This window comes from Oncorhynchus keta, chromosome 30, assembly GCF_023373465.1.
Source record: "Oncorhynchus keta strain PuntledgeMale-10-30-2019 chromosome 30, Oket_V2, whole genome shotgun sequence".
Taxonomy (NCBI): Eukaryota; Metazoa; Chordata; class Actinopteri; order Salmoniformes; family Salmonidae; genus Oncorhynchus; species Oncorhynchus keta.
In genome coordinates this window covers 27,421,116-27,445,521 of record NC_068450.1, presented here as the reverse complement: position 1 = coordinate 27,445,521, position 24,406 = coordinate 27,421,116, and the positions used below count along the sequence as shown (strand labels likewise).

Below are 24,406 nucleotides of genomic sequence, written 5' to 3'. Positions count from 1 at the left end.
TGAATGAGGCTAAGTTACGTGAAGACAGATAAAACAGGACACGCCCTCAGCTCGATGGTGAATAGAGCATTTAAGACTACTACTTGAGTCAAGAGCAAATCAATACACTTGATTTAGGCTACATTATTGCATGCTACAGTTTTTTTTATCACTTTGGTGCAATGTTCACAACTGTGTGGTACATGTTCACAACTGCGTGGCACATGTTCACAACTATGTGGTACATGTTTACAACTGTGTGGTACATGCTTACAACTGTGTGGTACATGCTTACAACTGTATGGTGCATGTTCACAACTATATGTTCACAACTATGTGCTACATGTTCACAACTATGTGGGACATGTTCACAACGGCATGATACATGTTCACAACTATGTGGTACATGTTCACAATTATGTGGTACATGTTCACAACCATGTGCTACATGTTCACAACTATGTGGACATGTTCACAATGGCATGATACATGTTCACAACTATGTGGTACATGCTTACAACTGTGTGGTACATGTTCACAACTGTATGGTACATGTTCACAACTGTATGGTACATGTTCACAACTATGTAGTACATGTTCACACTTATGTGGTACATGTTCACGACCATGTGGTACATGTTCACAACTATGTAGTACATGTTCACACTTATGTGGTACATGTTGACAACTATGGGGTACATGTTCACAACCATGTGGGACATGTTCACAACTATGTGGGACATGTTCACAACTATGTGGTACATGTTCACAACTATGGGGTACATGTTCACAACTATGTGGTACATTTGGTTGAAGTACTCTTAGCATAAACAAATATTTACTAAATAACAATTTTAAAATGAGTTGCACAATAAAATAACAATAACTAAGGCTATATACACGGGGTTACAGTACAGAGTCAATGTGCAGGGGTACGGTTGGTCGAAGTAATTGAGGTAATATGTATGTGTAGGTAGGGGTAAAGTGACTATGCATAGATAATAAACAGAGTAGCAGCAGCGTAAAAGTACAACACAAAATCATATAAAATCACTTCTTCACCAAGATAAATCAGTGTTTCATCTGGAAATACATATTTCACATTGCAATACATGTTCATATTAAGTAACTGCCTTTTACAATGCAACGCTCGCATTACTTTGAAATAATTCTCTTCTTTTTTGTTAACAATCTCTTAGATGTAAAGTCCCCTGTTTAGGGGATCTGCGTGGTTCTGGTACTGGTTCTAACCAACTATTTCGCTTATAAATCGATCTGTGGACACCGTAGATCGAAATATACATATGTTTTGTGCCTGTGTGAAGTAGGATTTGAAATCTGAAACCACTTGAAGCTGGAATGTCCCTCCTACCATTCACCTCCAGCCTCAACCATACATCACAACAACTAACAGAGCGCATGTAAGCGGTGTGTATCTGGTGGCAGAGAAGTCAGACGCAGGAGAGCAAAACTGGGTAATAACCGGAGCAGTTTACTATACATATATATAACCACCGGCATCCAGAATAATAAAGAATGGGTACAAAACCCGACGCCCACCAGACAACAATGTGCACAAGCACTTACAACAAACAATACCACACAAAGACATGGGGGGAACAGAGGGTTAAATACACAACACGTAACGAGGGAATGAAAACCAGGTGTGTGGGAAAACAAGACAAAACAAATGGAAAATGAAAAATGGATCGGCGAGGGCTAGAAGACCGGTGACGTCGACCGCCGAACACCGCCCGAACAAGGAGAGAAACGTGACAGCGCATGCCTGCAATACTTACATCGTAGTGCATCAGGGGACAATCGTTTCATCCCTATTGTACATTCAGAGATTGATTTATAGCAATTAAAAATATATATATAATCGAAACACTATCGGTTTGTCATGGATGGACAAGATTAATATGAGATGAGGAAGCCAAGCTAAAGCTCCTTGAGATGTTCACAGCGATGGGGGCAGATGTTTTGATCAAGAGAGACCTTTAGAAAACATGCACATTTTCTCTAGCACTAAACATATCAAAATGTATTTTACAGTATACAGAAGATAGCCATATTTGGTAAAAGACCAAGTCTATATCAAATTCAAATCCTTGTATATGGAATACACAATCACCACATGTCCTCTTACTGTGCTACAGAAAAACCTCTAATCAAACAACATTGAGGGCATGTGCACTGAATTTAACGGCAACTACACTAAACAGACTTCAAAAGTCACCCCCTGATGTGGTTTAAGTAATGTTGTGAATATGGAAAATCTATCCTTTATAAAGCATGTCATATGGTTACAGATCATTTGTAACACATGTATGTTCTGTCTGAACGCTATATAAAGCATGTCATATGGTTACAGATCATTTGTAACACATGTATGTTCTGTCTGAACGCTATATAAAGCATGTCATATGGTTACAGATCATTTGTAACACATGTATGTTCTGTCTGAACGCTATATAAAGCATGTCATATGGTTACAGATCATTTGTAACACATGTATGTTCTGTCTGAACGCTATATAAAGCATGTCATATGGTTACAGATCATTTGTAACACATGTATGTTCTGTCTGAACGCTATATAAAGCATGTCATATGGTTACAGATCATTTGTAACACATGTATGTTCTGTCTGAACGCTATATAAAGCATGTCATATGGTTACAGATCATTTGTAACACATTTATGTTCTGTCTGAACGCTATATAAAGCCTTTATAATCTGCTCGTCATTTAAAGCCAACAAATTTTAGAGGCATATTGGTTTATCTACTACATATTTTGAGAACTACATAATGAAAATGTATGTCTGTATAGTAGAAACATATAAAGTATGATATACTGTAATGTACTATTATGATGAAATAAAATCCTTTGATATTGACAAGATCAGAGACGTACTGTATTAAAAAACGTGAATCAAAGTTTATTGGTCGCACAAACATTAGCAGATGTTACAGTTGGTGCAGCGACTAATTATTTGGGGGGTGACCCGAGGGCCTTCAAAATGGGGTAGGTTGCCAATCCCTGATGTAAATACTCAACAACGGACCAAATAATATGATCATTAAACTAAACTTTATGACATAACCTCCTACCTTCGGGAGTCAAATCACAGTTCATACCTGAACAGTATTATTAGAAAGAGATGTCCTCCATTTAAACAAATCTAACAAAACCAGTTTTTCAAGGTCTGTGTTGTTCTGTTTTTAAATATATTCATCCCATTCCCTAGTTCACGATTATGATAGACATAGACAGGGTTACCCCATCTCGACCAATACTTTTCATTACATCACCCTCTCCCCCTGTCCATTTGTTTTGGGTTGGTACATTACAATTGGGTCTCTGCCATTTCGATTCAGACTCCCTGTTGTTTCATTTGAGCATAATCATCACACAGTATCAGTCCTCCAATGCCTTTCATTGAGCTTTCACTTCCAGCCATTGTTTTCATATGAGCAGTAGCAGGAGGTGGGCTTTACTGCTTCAACCATTGTTTTCATATGAGCAGTAGCAGGAGGTGGGCTTTACTGCTTCAGCCATTGTTTTCATATGAGCAGCAGTGGGAGGTGGGCTTTACTGCTTCAGCCATTGTTTTCATATGAGCAGCAGTGGGAGGTGGGCTTTACTGCTTCAGCCATTGTTTTCATATGAGCAGCAGTGGGAGGTGGGTTTTACAGCTTCAGCCATTGTTTTCATATGAGCAGCAGTGGGAGGTGGGCTTTACTGCTTCAACCATTGTTTTCATATGAGCAGCAGTGGGAGGTGGGCTTTACTGCTTCAACCATTGTTTTCATATGAGCAGCAGTGGGAGGTGGGCTTTACTGCTTCAACCATTGTTTTCATATGAGCAGCAGTGGGAGGTGGGCTTTACTGCTTCAGCCATTGTTTTCATATGAGCAGCAGTGGGAGGTGGGCTTTACTGCTTCAGCCATTGTTTTCATATGAGCAGCAGTGGGAGGTGGGCTTTACTGCTTCAGCCATTGTTTTCATATGAGCAGCAGTGGGAGGTGGGCTTTACTGCTTCAGCCATTGTTTTCATATGAGCAGCAGTGGGAGGTGGGTTTTACAGCTTCAGCCATTGTTTTCATATGAGCAGCAGTGGGAGGTGGGTTTTACAGCTTCAGCCATTGTTTTCATATGAGCAGCAGTGGGAGGTGGGCTTTACTGCTTCAACCATTGTTTTCATATGAGCAGCAGTGGGAGGTGGGCTTTACTGCTTCAACCATTGTTTTCATATGAGCAGCAGTGGGAGGTGGGCTTTACTGCTTCAACCATTGTTTTCATATGAGCAGCAGTGGGAGGTGGGCTTTACTGCTTCAGCCATTGTTTTCATATGAGCAGCAGTGGGAGGTGGGCTTTCCTGCTTCAGCCATTGTTTTCATATGAGCAGCAGTGGGAGGTGGGCTTTACTGCTTCAGCCATTGTTTTCATATGAGCAGCAGTGGGAGGTGGGCTTTACTGCTTCAGCCATTGTTTTCATATGAGCAGCAGTGGGAGGTGGGCTTTACTTCTTCAGCCATTGTTTTCATATGAGCAGCAGTGGGAGGTGGGCTTTACTGCTTCAACCATTGTTTTCATATGAGCAGCAGTGGGAGGTGGGCTTTACTGTTTCAACCATTGTTTTCATATGAGCAGCAGTGGGAGGTGGGCTTTACTGCTTCAGCCATTGTTTTCATATGAGCAGCAGTGGGAGGTGGGCTTTACTGCTTCAGCCATTGTTTTCATATGAGCAGCAGTGGGAGGTGGGCTTTACTGCTTCAGACATTGTTTTCATATGAGCAGCAGTGGGAGGTGGGCTTTACTGCTTCAACCATTGTTTTCATATGAGCAGCAGTGGGAGGTGGGCTTTACTGCTTCAACCATTGTTTTCATATGAGCAGCAGTGGGAGGTGGGCTTTACTGCTTCAAACATTGTTTTCATATGAGCAGCAGTGGGAGGTGGGCTTTACTGCTTCAGCCATTGTTTTCATATGAGCAGCAGTGGGAGGTGGGCTTTACTGCTTCAGCCATTGTTTTCATATGAGCAGCAGTGAGAGGTGGACTTTACTGCTTCAGCCATTGTTTTCATATGAGCAGCAGTGAGAGGTGGGCTTTACTGCTTCAGCCATTGTTTTCATATGAGCAGCAGTGAGAGGTGGACTTTACTGCTTCAACCATTGTTTTCATATGAGCAGCAGTGGGAGGTGGGCTTTACTGCTTCAGCCATTGTTTTCATATGAGCAGCAGTGAGAGGTGGGCTTTACTGCTTCAGCCATTGTTTTCATATGAGCAGCAGTGGGAGGTGGGCTTTACTGCTTCAGCCATTGTTTTCATATGAGCAGCAGTGGGAGGTGGGCTTTACTGCTTCAGCCATTGTTTTCATATGAGCAGCAGTGGGAGGTGGGCTTTACTGCTTCAACCATTGTTTTCATATGAGCAGCAGTGGGAGGTGGGCTTTACTGCTTCAGCCATTGTTTTCATATGAGCAGCAGTGAGAGGTGGACTTTACTGCTTCAGCCATTGTTTTCATATGAGCAGCAGTGGGAGGTTGGGCTTTACTGCTTCAGCCATTGTTTTCATATGAGCAGCAGTGAGAGGTGGACTTTACTGCTTCAGCCATTGTTTTCATATGAGCAGCAGTGAGAGGTGGGCTTTACTGCTTCAGCCATTGTTTTCATATGAGCAGCAGTGAGAGGTGGACTTTACTGCTTCAACCATTGTTTTCATATGAGCAGCAGTGGGAGGTGGGCTTTACTGCTTCAGCCATTGTTTTCATATGAGCAGCAGTGAGAGGTGGGCTTTACTGCTTCAGCCATTGTTTTCATATGAGCAGCAGTGGGAGGTGGGCTTTACTGCTTCAGCCATTGTTTTCATATGAGCAGCAGTGGGAGGTGGGCTTTACTGCTTCAGCCATTGTTTTCATATGAGCAGCAGTGGGAGGTGGGCTTTACTGCTTCAACCATTGTTTTCAATGAGCAGCAGTGGGAGGTGGGCTTTACTGCTTCAGCCATTGTTTTCATATGAGCAGCAGTGGGAGGTGGGCTTTACTGCTTCAGCCATTGTTTTCAATGAGCAGCAGTGGGAGGTGGGCTTTACTGCTTCAGCCATTGTTTTCATATGAGCAGCAGTGGGAGGTGGGCTTTACTGCTTCAGCCATTGTTTTCAATGAGCAGCAGTGGGAGGTGGGCTTTACTGCTTCAACCATTGTTTTCATATGAGCAGCAGTGGGAGGTGGGCTTTACTGCTTCAAACATTGTTTTCATATGAGCAGCAGTGGGAGGTGGGCTTTACTGCTTCAACCATTGTTTTCATATGAGCAGCAGTGGGAGGTGGGCTTTACTGCTTCAGCCATTGTTTTCATATGAGCAGCAGTGAGAGGTGGACTTTACTGCTTCAGCCATTGTTTTCATATGAGCACCAGTGAGAGGTGGGCTTTACTGCTTCAGCCATTGTTTTCATATGAGCAGCAGTGGGAGGTGGGCTTTACTGCTTCAGCCATTGTTTTCATATGAGCAGCAGTGAGAGGTGGACTTTACTGCTTCAGCCATTGTTTTCATATGAGCAGCAGTGAGAGGTGGGCTTTACTGCTTCAGCCATTGTTTTCATATGAGCAGCAGTGAGAGGTGGACTTTACTGCTTCAACCATTGTTTTCATATGAGCAGCAGTGGGAGGTGGGCTTTACTGCTTCAGCCATTGTTTTCATATGAGCAGCAGTGAGAGGTGGGCTTTACTGCTTCAGCCATTGTTTTCATATGAGCAGCAGTGGGAGGTGGGCTTTACTGCTTCAGCCATTGTTTTCATATGAGCAGCAGTGGGAGGTGGGCTTTACTGCTTCAGCCATTGTTTTCATATGAGCAGCAGTGGGAGGTGGGCTTTACTGCTTCAACCATTGTTTTCATATGAGCAGCAGTGGGAGGTGGGCTTTACTGCTTCAGCCATTGTTTTCATATGAGCAGCAGTGGGAGGTGGGCTTTACTGCTTCAGCCATTGTTTTCATATGAGCAGCAGTGGGAGGTGGGCTTTACTGCTTCAGCCATTGTTTTCAATGAGCAGCAGTGGGAGGTGGGCTTTACTGCTTCAGTATCATATCCTAGACACAGATTCAATCTCAGTCTGCTGGGAGGTGATCCTCTGAAACAGGTAGCATGTGCCCTAAAGCGCATGGAACAGATCTTCACTAAAACCCTTTTGGTTGTGTGAAGGTGTCCTTGACATCATATGGAATTAGTTACTATAGGTATCACAGTCAAAACAACACATTTAATTTGACCTTGTTTTACTGCATGGTTTGTCAAATATTTGCAGTGTATACACACATAAAAACAGAAAATAGTTTTAACTCACCAAATGGTCTATTCCAATACTGTTCCATCCTTGCATAATGGGTAGAAAGGATATAAAGGTGGGGATTACCCAGCATCCTCCTAACATTAGAGCCACTCTCAGTGATGTCATCTTCTTCCTGTAGACCAGCGGCTGGCAGCAGATGGCATAGTACCTAGAGAAGAAGAGGGTTCACTTCTAAGGAAGATTCCATATCGGAAATAGATATGATTATATTTAATGCAAGCTTTTCATTCAGTGGACAAAATCCGGGTCAACAAGTGTATCTTGCACCTGAAATTGACACCTTGTTAAAACCACATGATCCTTGTGAGAAACACAGATAAAAAGGTATATTTGTGATCTCAAAGGGTTTGATGTTGCTATCTGAGATCTTTTTAAAGCTGTGCTTATCATGTTCAGAGCGTAGCTGAGAGATTTGCTTAATCTTGGACATTTTCAACATCAAACATCTCTACCTCTTTTCTGGGAAAGTGATATTAGAGTGTACTTTTCATGATCATTAAATTCTTTACAACGGGCAAAAAAATCCCTGAAATGGCTTCAGTCACAAATTGCTACTTGACTTGGCTGAACCCTCTGTCTGTGGAGCTTGAGAGGTTAATGTCCCAGAGGCCTCACTTGACTTGCTCTTCCTCTTTCAGGGACTTCAGGTTACTATGGCAACGTGAACACACAGCAACCAGGTCGAAGCTCTCATTGTCGACGGGATTGCTTTCTGAGTGGTATTTAACTGATCGTTGACGTTTGACAGTTCAATTAATTCCTATTCCACTAAACAAAAAAACCTTGATATCGATCATTTCTTGCGTACGCCGACACCATTTCACTGTGTAAAATGACACAGGCAATCCTCCACAATGGATGGGGATTAGCTGAAACATCACATGAATAGTCAACAGGATCACGGCGATGGCTGACCGGTGGTGGCTATTGGTCCCCAGGTTGTCATGTCAGCTTTGATACACAATGGTTATAAAGTGGTAAACCTCTCCCTTTCTGCATAGCCTGGTCTCAGATCTGTTCTGTCTTGCCAACTCCTATGGTCGTTGTCAAAGGGAGAAGACTACTTTCGCTCTCTTCCAGAGAGGACATCCCCAATGTAGTCGCTTTCCCCTGGCCTCGGTGTTACATTCCTGGAATGGGTTCATCACACTGTGATTTTTCATGGAAAGACTGGGGCTGCCTACTGTAGCCCATTGCAGCCTGTATCACTGTACCACAGCCCACTGTAGCCCATTGCAGCCTGTATCACTGTACCACAGCCTATTGCCACCCACTGTAGCCCATTGCAGCCTGTATCACTGTACCACAGCCTATTGCCACCCATTGCAGCCCATTGCAGTCTGTATCACTGTACCACAGCCCATTGCAGCCCATTGCAGCCCATTGCAGCCTGTATCACTGTACCACAGCCTATTGCAGCCCATTGCAGCCCATTGCAGTCTGTATCACTGTACCACAGCCCATTGCAGCCTGTATCACTGTACCACAGCCTATTGCAGCCCATTGCAGCCCATTGCAGCCTGTATCACTGTACCACATCCTATTGCAGCCCATTGCAGCCCATTGCAGCCTGTATCACTGTCCCACTGCCAATTGCAGTCTGTATCACTGTACCACAGCCCATTGCAGCCTGTATCACTGTACCACAGCCTATTGCAGCCCATTGCAGCCCATTGCAGTCTGTATCACTGTACCACAGCATTATTGCAGCCCATTGCAGCCTGTATCACTGTACCACAGCCTATTGCAGCCCATTGCAGCCCATTGTAGCCCATTGCATCCTGTATCACTGTACCACAGCCCATTGCACCCTGTATCACTGTACCACAGCCCATTGCACCCTGTATCACTGTACCACAGCCCATTGCATCCTGTATCACTGTACCACAGCCTATTGCAGCCCATTGCAGCCCATTGCAGCCTGTATCACTGTACCACAGCCCATTGCACCCTGTATCACTGTACCACAGCCCATTGCACCCTGTATCACTGTACCACAGCCTATTGCAGCCCATTGCAGCCCATTGCAGCCTGTATCACTGTACCACAGCCCATTGCACCCTGTATCACTGTACCACAGCCCATTGCACCCTGTATCACTGTACCACAGCCCATTGCACCCTGTATCACTGTACCACAGCCTATTGCAGCCCATTGCAGCCCATTGCATCCTGTATCACTGTACCACAGCCCATTGCACCCTGTATCACTGTACCACAGCCCATTGCACCCTGTATCACTGTACCACAGCCTATTGCAGCCCATTGCAGCCCATTGCATCCTGTATCACTGTACCACAGCCCATTGCACCCTGTATCACTGTACCACAGCCCATTGCACCCTGTATCACTGTACCACAGCCCATTGCACCCTGTATCACTGTACCACAGCCCATTGCACCCTGTATCACTGTACCACAGCCCATTGCATCCTGTATCACTGTACCACAGCCTATTGCAGCCCATTGCAGCCCATTGCAGGCCATTGCGTCCTGTATCACTATACCACAGCCTATTGCAGCCCATTGCAGGCCATTGCATCCTGTATCACTGTACCACAGCCTATTGCAGCCCATTGCAGCCCATTGCAGCCCATTGCACCCTGTATCACTGTACCACAGCCCATTGCACCCTGTATCACTGTACCACAGCCCATTGCCGTCTGTATCACTGTACCACAGCCCATTGCATCCTGTATCACTGTACCACAGCCCATTGCATCCTGTATCACTGTACCACAGCCCATTGCCGTCTGTATCACTGTACCACAGCCCATTGCATCCTGTATCACTGTACCACAGCCCATTGCATCCTGTATCACTGTACCACAGCCCATTGCATCCTGTATCACTGTACCACAGCCTATTTCAGCCCATTGCGGCCCATTGCATCCTGTATCACTGTACCACAGCCCATTGCACCCTGTATCACTGTACCACACCCCATTGTCGTCTGTATAACTGTACCACAGCCCATTGCACCCTGTATCACTGTACCACAGCCCATTGCCGTCTGTATCACTGTACCACAGCCCATTGTCGTCTGTATAACTGTACCACAGCCCATTGCACCCTGTATCACTGTACCACAGCCCGTTGCCGTCTGTATCACTGTACCACAGCCCATTGTCGTCTGTATCACTGTACCACAGCCCATTGTCGTCTGTATAACTGTACCACAGCCCATTGCACCCTGTATCACTGTACCACAGCCCATTGCACCCTGTATCACTGTACCACACCCCATTGTCGTCTGTATAACTGTACCACAGCCCATTGCACCCTGTATCACTGTACCACAGCCCATTTCTGTCTGTATCACTGTACCACAGCCCATTGCAGTCTGTATCACTATACCACAGCCCATTGCACCCTGTATAACTGTACCACAGCCCATTGCACCCTGTATAACTGTACCACAGCCCATTGCACCCTGTATCACTGTACCACAGCCCATTGCCGTCTGTATCACTGTACCACAGCCCATTGCAGTCTGTATCACTGTACCACAGCCCATTGCACCCTGTATCACTGTACCACAGCCCATTGCACCCTGTATCACTGTACCACAGCCCATTGCACCCTGTATCACTGTACCACAGCCCATTGCAGCCCATTGCAGTCTGTATCACTGTACCACAGCCCACTGCAGCCCATTGCAGTCTGTATCACTATGCCACAGCACCACAGCCCACCATGTCTTCAGGGCACTACTATGCTTACTCTCGCTGTCACCCTTCATGACTCAGAGAGATGTTAGTGAGGGCATTTCATATTTCATTTTAGGTCAACTGAACTGGAGCCACCAACTGTTAACAACATCAATAAATAAGGAGAGCACCTGATCGGTCGGACTGCTGCACAAAGCTGACACATTAGAAAGAAAATAGTGCCAGGCCAGTTTACCAAGTCCAGAGAGGCATCTTCCATCAGTTTTGTACTCAGGTTTTCAGAAGACGAGGATATCTTGTGAGCCTGCCCTGTATTGCTTGAGTAATGAGTGTATTATGGCTCTGAAACAGCATGACTTCATTAATAACATGTTTGTGAGTCTAGGTTAGATGGAGCATGGTTGTGTACGTGCACTGTGCCACTTCTTGTCTCACCGAGCCAAAACCAAGCCTGTCTGTCAGAAGGCCAGAAGCACAGCAGCCGTGTGGTTTGTTGACACCAGGCCAACTTTCTACATCTGTTCACCTGGCTTATTACGCTAACTTTGGCCACCAATAGCTACTTAAAGGACTTACAACAGAGCCTCAATGGAAAACAGATGGATCAACAAACCAGGTACTTCAACTTCAATTCCATGTGATCCAGAATTCTGCTGTTAGTAAATCGGATTTAAGAGTTTTAACAATCCATCGTTCATTTGAAATGTTCCTTCTGGTCTTACGCTGGAAAAGGCCCGCTGGACAAAAACTGGTTGAATCAACATTATTTAGACATCATTTCAACCCCCCAAATCTATGTGATGATGTTGAATTAACTGACTGGATTTGCAAAAAGTCATGAACGTAAAGGCATTTAGTATTTCTTTCACCCAACTTTTAACCTAAATCCAATGACTTGGTGAAATGATTTGTTGAATTTACATTGAATTGACATTTTACATTGAATTCACAACTCAACCAAATGTAAATCAAAACTAGACGTTGAACTGACGTCTGTGCCCAGTGGGGGGGCATTATAGGAACTTGTGTAAAACTCAATTCCAAGTTCTGCTGGCACCGCACAAATGTACATTATGGAGATGTTAACCTGAAGGCAAATGAAAAGCAGACATCTGTGCTGTAAGAGCAGAGACCAAAACGTTAACTACGAACACTTTATTTCAACCCTGTTCTATGAAAAACAGATTGTCCATTCAGGGTCACTGCGCATTCTTTCCCTTTGTAAATACACCACTCTTAGCAAACCAGTACTGCCTTTCCATTTATCTGGACAGAGATACAGGATTTACTGGAAGACATCTCCATTAAGAACGCACATTAGCCTTTTTACACTCTAAGATAAAAAGGTGCTATCTCAGGGGGAAAAAAAGGGTTCTACCTGGAACCAAAAAGGGTTCCCCTGTGGGGACAGCCGAAGAACCCTTTTGGAACCCTTTTATAGGAGGGTAGCATTCACTGTAGCTATTTTGAATCCTTTAAGTTTGTATTCCCTCAGAGACAAATGAATGGCTCTATGTCCTGAAGCTTTTCTCTTTCTTTCCTTTGGCCAATGTCAAGGCCTTACTGTCACAGTAATATGTGGTACCAGAAAGACGACGTATCGATAAAAAGTACAAGGTATGTTGGTTTTTAGGAGGAACAATACAATTTGCATGTTCAAAAAGTAATGTTACACGGCCAATCTCTGGAAATGACTGTGATTCTTCATCTGCATTACGATGGCAGCCACCATGTACTGTACTTACCACAAATAAGTTTGCTGTATTATACATTGCTCTCCGTTACTCTTTTGGCATTATGAGCATTAGCACAGTATACATGATCCCAATTCTAGCTCCAAGAAGCTGGCAATTTGAAAAAATGTAAACGTAGCTTGTGCTGATTTACTGGCACATTGAAGCATGTTGCACGCCGTTAGTGGATAGCGGTAAAACAATGACATCATATCTGAATTTTGCCATCTTTATGCACGATCGCCACTGTTCTAGAAAGAGTATGGCTGTCTGAGCATGTGCAAAAACGCGAGACTAATAGTATACAGGGAAGCACAGAGAGCAGGGATGTGTGAACTGATAACATTCATCTACTATTCAACTGCAAGACCCAAAACCATTTGGTGGCTAATTGAAATTCCTATTCAAAAAAACACAACAAGAAGGACAAGAAGACCGTTTGGAGAACAACACAATGACTCCAACCTACAGTAAACACACCACACTTCCTACAACACCGACGAATAGAATTTGAACATTTAAAGTTTGAGGGGCAGATTGGAAATACGAGATGACAGAGCCACTTGGATTCGGGGCAGTCCATGTTTTACACCATTGACATAGCTCAAATTGTTTTATGCACTAACGAAGTGACTGCCCAAAGGACTGGCAGGCGAGAGACCATTTTTGTTGCATGTTTCTTCCTCATTGTAAACACTTGGAATGGTAAATGGGTTGTGAAATAGCCAAAAATGAGCCTCCTGCAAGATTCATGATTGTAATAACTGTCTGCTAGCGGTCGTAGCTTACTGGAAATTCTAGTGCCTGACGCACGCAACTATTAATCCACACACTGGAGGAAAACGTACTTCCCTTCACTGAGCATTGAGGAACAAAACAATGAATACATGGAACATCTCACCATTCATTCGTAAATAATACAAATCCAATTTTCACCTTAAACACAATTATATTTCATATACACTCATATCTCTAGGGAATGGTGTGGCTCTCCCAAAAATATGTGAACAGCAAAATTAGATCCTCCACTAACATTAATGAAGAGCTGTCAGTGGTTTAAACTACAATTTAATTGAAGAGCTGTCAGTGGTTTAAACTTAAAACACTTCTCTTCCCTGGGCTAAGAAGAGAGGTGGAGAGAGAAAAAAAAATAAGAGAGAGGGAGAGAGACAGAGGAAAAGGCTAAATCCTCTCTTTTTCTTTCTCTCTTCTCTCTCCGTCCTACTGTCTGGCCCTATGACCCCAGTAAGAACCATTATTATTGTAACATTGCTGTCATAATAATAACTGCAGGGGACGGAGTGACGCAATCCTATCTATCGCTGCACTCAGAGCTCAGCTGCCGTAAACCGGCCCCCTCTGTTGATAGAATTCACCAATACTTAGCTCAGCATGGAAAGCACTTTGAACGAACTAGCTACTCTGCAATGCAGTGGAAGTCATGCATCCTATAGTTGTGTATGGTTAGAATCCTGAAAAGCCCATTTATGCTTGATTCGGAGGTGTGGTCAGAGGCTCCGTATGGAGGGTGTGATCAATTGTGGAGCCTCCGGAGGCATGCAGAGGCCAAATTAAGCTCTGTACCACATCGCCGCATCCACACAAATTTAGTAACAATGTGGAGGGCTCTGTATAGCTTCGCATTGACCTGATTGGTTGAAAGTAGGTGGGGGCGGGATGTCCTGTATAAACACAAATTCACTTCCTTGACAAATTCCTTGACAACTTCCTTCACAACAGCTCTGCTCAACAGGTCTGCACTGCTCCTTGAAGCACAATGAGTATGAATGCCCTGACTTCTACAAAGTCTGTATCACTGTAAATGCTGCACGGTCAATGCAGACGTCAGATTGACCATGCAACTATTACGCTGACATGTTATCCACCATTTTACGCAAAACCAGGATTTTCCCAGCAGCTTTTTACAACACATATTAATGCATTGATTAATATATTAATGCATATTATTCCTGTAATTCTTTAAAAGCATTCTCTCTTCATTTCCCATTCGCTTTCATCATCAGACTCATTAATCATTTTAATGTGGACAATAAGGATGATAATTAAAAAGGGTCTTCACTACAGAGGAAATGACATCTAAATCATTTCATTTATGGCACATTGTGTCTCTCCACACTGTAGCCAGTCAGTTACTAGTGCTACTTACACACTCTGCACAAGTTTTGCTCTCCATCCACATCATTGAATAAAACTACAATTTCATATTTTGCAGCAAGGCAAGACCAAGAACACACTGGTCTGGTGGGAGAGCTGATGCTTTGGGTGTTCATATGTGAGCCCAGCAGATGTATTATGTTATCATAAAGCTGGTCTCATACAGTAGCCCTCGGCATCTTGGTAAAGTCAATTACAGGAAGTGCCATCATAAATCAGTTCATTAAATAGCATGTTAAAATGTGTTGATAGGTTGATAGTGTTAGTATGAAATACTATATCTACTGACTAAATGTTGACTGGAAGTATCTTTCCAAGCCAGGTGTTCAGCAGTGGTGCTTACCTGTCCAAGGCTATGCAACACAGGTGTAATATGGAGGCTGTTGTCAACAGAACATCTAGAGATGTTCGGACCAGGCAGAAGGTTTCTCCATAAATCCAGTTCTGGTGGATCAGCTCGATGGCACCAAACGGCATCACCAGCACCGACACCATCAGGTCTGCAAAGGCCAGCGATACTATGAAGTAATTGGTCTTGATTTTTCTGGGGGAGAAGTGGAATGAGAAGTATCTTATTGACTATATATCTAAATATGATTGCCATTGTTCACTTGAATCATAGGTGTATCATGTGGTAGAATGTATCGTCGCTGTTGGATGAAAACCTAACTCCACTTTGCCAAAAATACAGACGTAGGCTATATGAAAGCCGTAACCCCTCAATGTACTCGGAACATTTCATGACTATAGGACCAAAAATGTTTACTCAAAATACTGTAGCTTTTGACGTTTTGGAATTGTATGTTCATTAATGGAAAAATGTGGCCTTTTAATCTAATTTCCTGAAAAGTTTCTGTTTTGAAGATAAGGTTTTCATCCGATGGCGACAGTATGTTAGAGGCATACTGTGAAAAAAATATTCAATCATTCAGAACACACTGAAGAGAGCAAACTGTCGACTAAATGCACATAAACATACCATTTTATAGGCATGTCAGAGTCTGTACTGAAGTATGTACTAAACAACAACCATTTTATAGGCATGTCAGAGTCTGTACTGAAGTATGTACTAAACAACAACCATTTTATAGGCATGTCAGAGTCTGTACTGAAGTATGTACTAAACAACAACCATTTTATAGGCATGTCAGAGTCTGTACTGAAGTATGTACTAAACAACAACCATTTTATAGGCATGTCAGAGTCTGTACTGAAGTATGTACTAAACAACAACCATTTTATAGGCATGTCAGAGTCTGTACTGAAGTATGTACTAAACAACAACCATTTTATAGGCATGTCAGAGTCTGTACTGAAGTATGTACTAAACAACAACCATTTTATAGGCATGTCAGAGTCTGTACTGAAGTGGGGCGGCAGCAACAACTAGTGGTTAGAGGCATGTCAGTAACCGTCTGTACTGAGTTCAAACCCCAACCAAGGTATAAATCATGTTGGTCTGCCCCTGAACAGGCAGTTAAACAACCCAGGCCATTTTATAGGCATGTTCTCTGAGTCTGGTTAAATAAAGGTAAAAAAAAATAAAAACAACCATTTTTGATAGGACATGTTACCCTGACAACACATTTAGCTAATGGAACAGTACTGTATAAGCATTCACTGTAAACACTTTAAATTGTACCTTGCAAAATATTTTGATAACTGTCAGAGTCTGTAGGATAAGTATAAAGACAGAGAGAGATTTTATAGGAGAGTCAGGGAGTCTGAAATATATGAAATGGGAGGTGAGAAGTGGTTAGAGTGTTGGACCGGGAGGGAGGAGTTCAAACAGAGAGCTGAAAAATCAGAGAGAGAGAGAGCGAGAGGAGGAGAGAATTATAGAACGAGAATGAAAGAATCATTGATGTAGAGCCACCGGGTGATCCTCTGGTGTGGCGGCGTCCCCCCTCTCAGTCTATTTGATATAGACCAGAGCCACGGGCCATTAATGACTAATACAACTTTGGGTGAGGACACCACTCAGAGCCCGCTCAGCTAAAAATAACTGACTGAGAACAGCTAACGGCTGTTGAATCAAATCACGTTGTCATTTGACGAAAACATGCAATAAAAGTTGTTTAACAGCTGTCTGTTAACAACATGCTTTCATGTTGAGCAGAACATATAAAACATCCACTGGCTTTGACTCAAAACTGGATGGACTGTCGAATGAATGGAAGATCATGTTTGCATTGATGCAAAGGAAGTAAATACATCTGAATTTTTAAACATAAAAAGCCATATCATCTTGTCAAAGGGAAGGTATATTACTGGAAACGTTGAAGGTTTACCAGTAAACTACCAGAATGTTGGTATCTTTCAAGGATTTTATGCAATCTATCACAATACATCTCGCGGCCCTATTAAGTACTTCAGATTATAACAGCTTTGTCAATATGTGTCTGCTGTCAATGTTTTGGATTTAAACTGTTAGCAGTTGTAAAAAAAGGAAATAGTTGGACAAGTTGCAGAGTTAATTTTAAAAAAATCACATTGTTGATTAGATGCTTTTAAAAAATTAATTAGGCAAAATGTGTGTTGAATCAGTGACTGGATAAGGATGAGGTGAGAGAGAGAGAGAGAGAGAGAGAGAGAGAGAGAGAGAGAGACAAAAACAGGTTTAGATTGATAGTGTGGCATGATGAGGCAATTCAATGTGTCAATGTCAATAAGGTTCCAGTTTTCCAGTTTGCTAATCAAAGCAAGTCACAGAGGTTGTCCAAATATAGGCCTGGCTCTGTGGCTCTGTGGCTCTGTGGCTCTGCCTCCAGCTGCACAATGTCTTCAATTATGGCGGAGCTGTCTTATGACAACTCTCATTTTACAGATGGCTGTAACAGGTGTGCTATTGAAAGGGAAATGATGAATTCCCCAGGGTATAGTGTTGGAGGTACTGCTTCACGTCACTGTTATTCTGAGCTGCTGGGAAGTCTTGGTCGGCAGTGTAATGGCAAACTGGGGTTTGATGTGTGTGAAGTGTGTGGTAATGAAGTATTTCATTATCAGAGATCATATCAACAGAACAGATGTGAGATCTTTTGGGGGCTGAGCATGTTAATGAATGGAGATTTGAGGATAACATTACCCGGTGCTGTCAATTCCTGAGTGTGTGTGTGTGTGTGTGTGTGTGTGTGTGTGTGTGTGTGTGTGTGTGTGTGTGTGTGTGTGTGTGTGTGTGTGTGTGTGTGTGTGTGTGTGTGTGTGTGTGTGTGTGTGTGTGTGTGTGTGTGTGTGTGTGTGTGTGTGTGTGTATGTGTTGTGTGTGCATGCGTGTCTGGGCGAAACATTAATTGTCAAAGTTACTTAAAATCTGAGGCTGAAATAATGTCACTATTTCCAACTCGACATGTCTCCCTATGGAATACTGTCACTCTCTCTAACTCTACATGTCTCCATATGGAATACAGTCACTCTCTCTAACTATACATGTCTCAATATGAAATACTGTCACTCTCTAACTCTACATGTCCTATGGAATACTGTCACTCTCTAACTATACATGTCTCAATATGAAATTCTGTCACTCTCTAACTCTACATGTCTCCCTATAGAATACTGTCACTCTCGAACTCTACATGTCTCCCTAAGGAATACTGTCACTCTCTCTAAATCTACATGTCTCCCTATGGAATACAGTCACTCTCTCTAACTATACATGTCTCAATATGAAATACTGTCACTCTCTAACTCTACATGTCTCCCTATGGAATACTGTCACTCTCTCTAACTCTACATGTCTCCATATGGAATACTGTCACTCTCTAACTCTACATGTCTCCCTATGGAATACTGTCACTCTCTAACTCTACATGTCTCAATATGAAATACTGTCACTCTCTAACTCTACATGTCTCAATACGGAATACTGTCACTCTCTAACTCTACATGTCTCAATATGGAATACTGTCACTCTCTAATTCTACATGTCTCAATATGAAATACTGTCACTCTCTAAATCTACATGTCTCAATACGGAATACTGTCACTCTCTCTAACTCTACATGTCACCCTATGGAATACTGTCACTCTCTCTAACTCTACATGTCTCAATATGGAATACTGTCACTCTCTAATTCTACATGTCTCAATATGAAATAATGTCACTCTCTAAATCTACATGTCTCAATACGGAATACTGTCACTCTCTCTAACTCTACATGTCTCCCTATGGAATACTGTCACTCTCTAACTCTACATGTCTCCCTAAGGAATACTGTCACACTCTCTAACTCTACATGTCTCCCTATGGAATACTGTCACTCTTTCTAACTCTACATGTCTCCCTATGGAATACTGTCACTCTCTAACTCTACATGTCTCAATATGGAATACTGTCACTAACTCTACATGTCTCAATATGGAATACTGTCACTCTCTCTAACTCTACATGTCACCTACATGTCTCAATATGGAATAATGTCAGTCTCTCTAACTCTACATGTCACCCTATGGAATACTGTCACTAACTCTACATGTCTCAATATGAAATAATGTCACTCTCTCTAACTCTACATGTCTCCCTATGGAATACTGTCACTCTCTCAAACTCTACATGTCTCCCTATGGAATACTGTCACTCTCTCGAACTCTACATGTCTCCCTATGGAATACTGTCACTCTCTCTAACTCTACATGTCTCCCTATGGAATACTGTCACTCTTTCTAACTCTACATGTCTCCCTATGGAATACTGTCACTCTCTCTAACTCTACATGTCTCAATATGGAATACTGTCACTAACTCTACATGTCTCAATATGGAATACTGTCACTCTCTCTAACTCTACATGTCTCCCTATGGAATACTGTCACTCTCTAACTCTACATGTCTCAATATGGAATACTGTCACTAACTCTACATGTCTCCCTATGGAATACTGTCACTCTCTAACTCTACATGTCTCAATATGAAATACTGTCACTCTCTAACTCTACATGTCTCAATACGGAATACTGTCACTCTCTAACTCTACATGTCTCACTATGGAATACTGTCACTCTCTAACTCTACATGTCTCCCTATGGAATACTGTCACTCTCTCTAACTCTACATGTCTCAATATGGAATACTGTCACTCTCTAATTCTACATGTCTCAATATGAAATACTGTCACTCTCTAAATCTACATGTCTCAATACGGAATACTGTCACTCTCTCTAACTCTACATGTCTCCCTATGGAATACTGTCACTCTCTAACTCTACATGTCTCCCTAAGGAATACTGTCACACTCTCTAACTCTACATGTCTCCCTATGGAATACTGTCACTCTTTCTAACTCTACATGTCTCCCTATGGAATACTGTCACTCTCTCTAACTCTACATGTCTCAATATGGAATACTGTCACTAACTCTACATGTCTCAATATGGAATACTGTCACTCTCTCTAACTCTACATGTCTCCCTATGGAATACTGTCAGTCTCTCTAACTCTACATGTCACCCTATGGAATACTGTCAGTCTCTCTAACTCTACATGTCACCCTATGGAATACTGTCACTAACTCTACATGTCTCAATATGAAATAATGTCACTCTCTCTAACTCTACATGTCTCCCTATGGAATACTGTCACTCTCTCAAACTCTACATGTCTCCCTATGGAATACTGTCACTCTCTCGAACTCTACATGTCTCCCTATGGAATACTGTCACTCTCTCTAACTCTACATGTCTCCCTATGGAATACTGTCACTCTTTCTAACTCTACATGTCTCCCTATGGAATACTGTCACTCTCTAACTCTACATGTCTCAATATGGAATACTGTCACTAACTATACATGTCTCCCTATGGAATACTGTCACTCTCTAACTCTACATGTCTCAATATGAAATACTGTCACTCTCTAACTCTACATGTCTCAATACGGAATACTGTCACTCTCTCTAACTCTACATGTCTCAATATGGAATACTGTCACTCTCTTACTCTACATGTCTCAATACGGAATACTGTCACTCTCTCTAACTCTACATGTCTCAATATGGAATACTGTCACTCTCTAATTCTACATGTCTCAATATGAAATACTGTCACTCTCTAACTCTACATGTCTCAATATGGAATACTGTCACTCTCTCTAACTCTCTAGTACAACGGTTTGATTTGTCTAATCTTAGCAATTTCTTCTTAGCTAGCTACATAGCCGTCTTTTTATCAAAGATAACTGCGTAATTATCGTATTTCGTCGTCCTAACGTAGTCTACACTGCTATCTGCCCAGCAGCTAGCCAGCTAGCAAACGTCCACCGTCTACCGAATAGCAGCACTGTAGAAACTATTACACTCAACTGAACGACTTGATTAGTGTAGTGTTAGCTAGCTACATAGTTGTCTTTGCTGTCTTCGTATCCAAGATAATTGTGTAGTTTAGAGTGTGTAGTCTTAGAGTGATTATCTTAATTTACCGAGGTTAGTTTGCCAGCTATTTGTCGTCCTTAACGTAGGAGACACTGCTAGCTAGCCAACAGCTAGCCAACGTCTACCGAATAGAACTTCTGCACTCAACAACCCGGTCGCATTCCGCTTCGCTCCACAGGTAGTATCACATTTTCATTTCATTTCATTACAGCACAACGGTTTGATTTGTTTGATCGTAGCTAGCTACATAGCTAGCTACATAGCCGTCTTTGTATCAAAGATAATTGTGTAGTCTAGAGCGATTTTCTAGGTTAGCTAGCCAGCTATTGTCGTTCTTTTAACGCAACGTAACGTAATCAACACTGCTAGCTAGCCAGCTAGCCCCCGAATAGCAGCACTGTAGAAACTATTACACTCAACGGAACGACTTGATTAGTGTAGTGTCAACAACGCAGCCACTGCCAGCTAGCCTACAAAGTCAACAACGCAGCCACTGCCAGCTAGCCTACTTCAGCAGTACTGTATCATTTTAATCATTTTAGTCAATAAGATTCTTGCTACGTAAGCTTAACTTTCTGAACATTCGAGACGTGTAGTCCACTTGTCATTCCAATCTCCTTGCATTAGCGTAGCCTCTTCTGTAGCCTGTCAACTATGTGTCTGTCTATCCCTGTTCTCTCCTCTCTGCACAGACCATACAAACGCTCCAAACCGCGTGGCCGCGGCCACCCTAATCTGGTGGTCCCAGCGTGCACGACCCACGTGGAGTTCCAGGTCCCCGGTAGCCTCTGGAACTGCCGATCTGCGGCCAACAAGGCAGAGTTCATCTCAGCCTATGCCTCCCTCCAGTCCCTCGACTTCTTGGCACTGACGGAAACATGGATCACCACAGATAACACTGCTACTCCTACTGCTCTCTCTTCGTCCGCCCATGTGTTCTCGCACACCCCGAGAGCTTCTGGTCAGCGGGGTGGTGGCACCGGGATCCTCATCTCTCCCAAGTGGTCATTCTCTCTTTCTCCCTTACCCATCTGTCTATCGCCTCCTTTGAATTCCATGCTGTCACAGTTTCCAGCCCTTTCAAGCTTAACATCCTTATCATTTATCGCCCTCCAGGTCCCCTCGGAGAGTTCATCAATGAGCTTGATGCCTTGATAAGCTCCTTTCCTGAGGACGGCTCACCTCTCACAGTTCTGGGCGACTTTAACCTCCCCACGTCTACCTTTGACTCATTCCTCTCTGCCTCCTTCTTTCCACTCCTCTCCTCTTTTGACCTCACCCTCTCACCTTCCCCCTACTCACAAGGCAGGCAATACGCTCGACCTCATCTTTACTAGATGCTGTTCTTCCACTAACCTCATTGCAACTCCCCTCCAAGTCTCCGACCACTACCTTGTATCCTTTTCCCTCTCGCTCTCATCCAACACTTCCCACACTGCCCCTACTCGGATGGTATCGCGCCGTCCCAACCTTCGCTCTCTCTCCCCCCGCTACTCTCTCCTCTTCCATCCTATCATCTCTTCCCTCTGCTTAAACCTTCTCCAACCTATCTCCTGATTCTGCCTCCTCAACCCTCCTCTCCTCCCTTTCTGCATCCTTTGACTCTCTATGTCCCCTATCCTCCAGGCCGGCTCGGTCCTCCCTCCCGCTCCGTGGCTCGACGACTCATTGCGAGCTCACAGAACAGGGCTCCGGGCAGCCGAGCGGAAATGAAGGAAAACTCGCCTCCCTGCGGACCTGGCATCCTTTCACTCCCTCCTCTCTACATTTTCCTCCTCTGTCTCTGCTGCTAAAGCCACTTTCTACCACTCTAAATTCCAAGCATCTGCCTCTAACCCTAGGAAGCTCTTTGCCACCTTCTCCTCCCTCCTGAATCCTCCTCCCCCTCCCCCCCCTCCTCCCTCTCTGCAGATGACTTCGTCAACCATTTTGAAAAGAAGGTCAACGACATCCGATCCTCGTTTGCTAAGTCAAACAACACCGCTGATTCTGCTCAACCTGCCCTAAACTATGCTCTGATCTCTTTCTCCCCTCTCTCTCCAGATGAAATCTCGCGTCTTGTGACGGCCGGCCGCCCAACAACCTGCCCGCTTGACCCTATCCCCTCCTCTCTTCTCCAGACCATTTCCGGAGACCTTCTCCCTTACCTCACCTCGCTCATCAACTCATCCCTGACCGCTGGCTACGTCCCTTCCGTCCTCAAGAGAGCGAGAGTTGCACCCCTTCTGAAAAAACCTACACTCGATCCCTCCGATGTCAACAACTACAGACCAGTATCCCTTCTTTCTTTTCTCTCCAAAACTCTTGAACGTGCCGTCCTTGGCCAGCTCTCCCGCTATCTCTCTCAGAATGACCTTCTTGATCCAAATCAGTCAGGTTTCAAGACTAGTCATTCAACTGAGACTGCTCTTCTCTGTATCACGGAGGCGCTCCGCACTGCTAAAGCTAACTCTCTCTCCTCTGCTCTCATCCTTCTAGACCTATCGGCTGCCTTCGATACTGTGAACCATCAGATCCTCCTCTCCACCCTCTCTGAGTTGGGCATCTCCGGCGCGGCCCACGCTTGGATTGCGTCCTACCTGACAGGTCGCTCCTACCAGGTGGCGTGGCGAGAATCTGTCTCCTCACCACGCGCTCTCACCACTGGTGTCCCCCAGGGCTCTGTTCTAGGCCCTCTCCTATTCTCGCTATACACAAAGTCACTTGGCTCTGTCATAACCTCACATGGTCTCTCCTATCATTGCTATGCAGACGACACACAATTAATCTTCTCCTTTCCCCCTTCTGATGACCAGGTGGCGAATCGCATCTCTGCATGTCTGGCAGACATATCAGTGTGGATGACGGATCACCACCTCAAGCTGAACCTCGGCAAGACGGAGCTGCTCTTCCTCCCGGGGAAGGACTGCCCGTTCTATGATCTCGCCATCACGGTTGACAACTCCATTGTGTCCTCCTCCCAGAGCGCTAAGAACCTTGGCGTGATCCTGGACAACACCCTGTCGTTCTCAACTAACATCAAGGCGGTGGCCCGTTCCTGTAGGTTCATGCTCTACAACATCCGCAGAGTACGACCCTGCCTCACACAGGAAGCGCCGCAGGTCCTAATCCAGGCACTTGTCATCTCCCGTCTG

General features: G+C 43.8%; 1 protein-coding gene across 4 annotated transcripts in view; it reads right to left on the bottom strand.

The window, feature by feature from the left end:
* The window catches only part of htr4 (5-hydroxytryptamine receptor 4), a 137,811-nt gene that overhangs the window by 45,744 nt on the left and 67,661 nt on the right, over positions 1-24,406 (bottom strand). For all 4 annotated transcript variants that reach the window (XM_052488093.1, XM_052488094.1, XM_052488092.1 and 1 more), the window contains 2 exons: positions 15,252-15,452; positions 7,326-7,479 (listed from right to left, as the gene is read on the bottom strand). In XM_052488093.1, the coding sequence (XP_052344053.1) occupies positions 7,326-7,479; positions 15,252-15,452 (355 nt within the window). The remainder of the gene's footprint in view (positions 1-7,325; positions 7,480-15,251; positions 15,453-24,406) is intronic.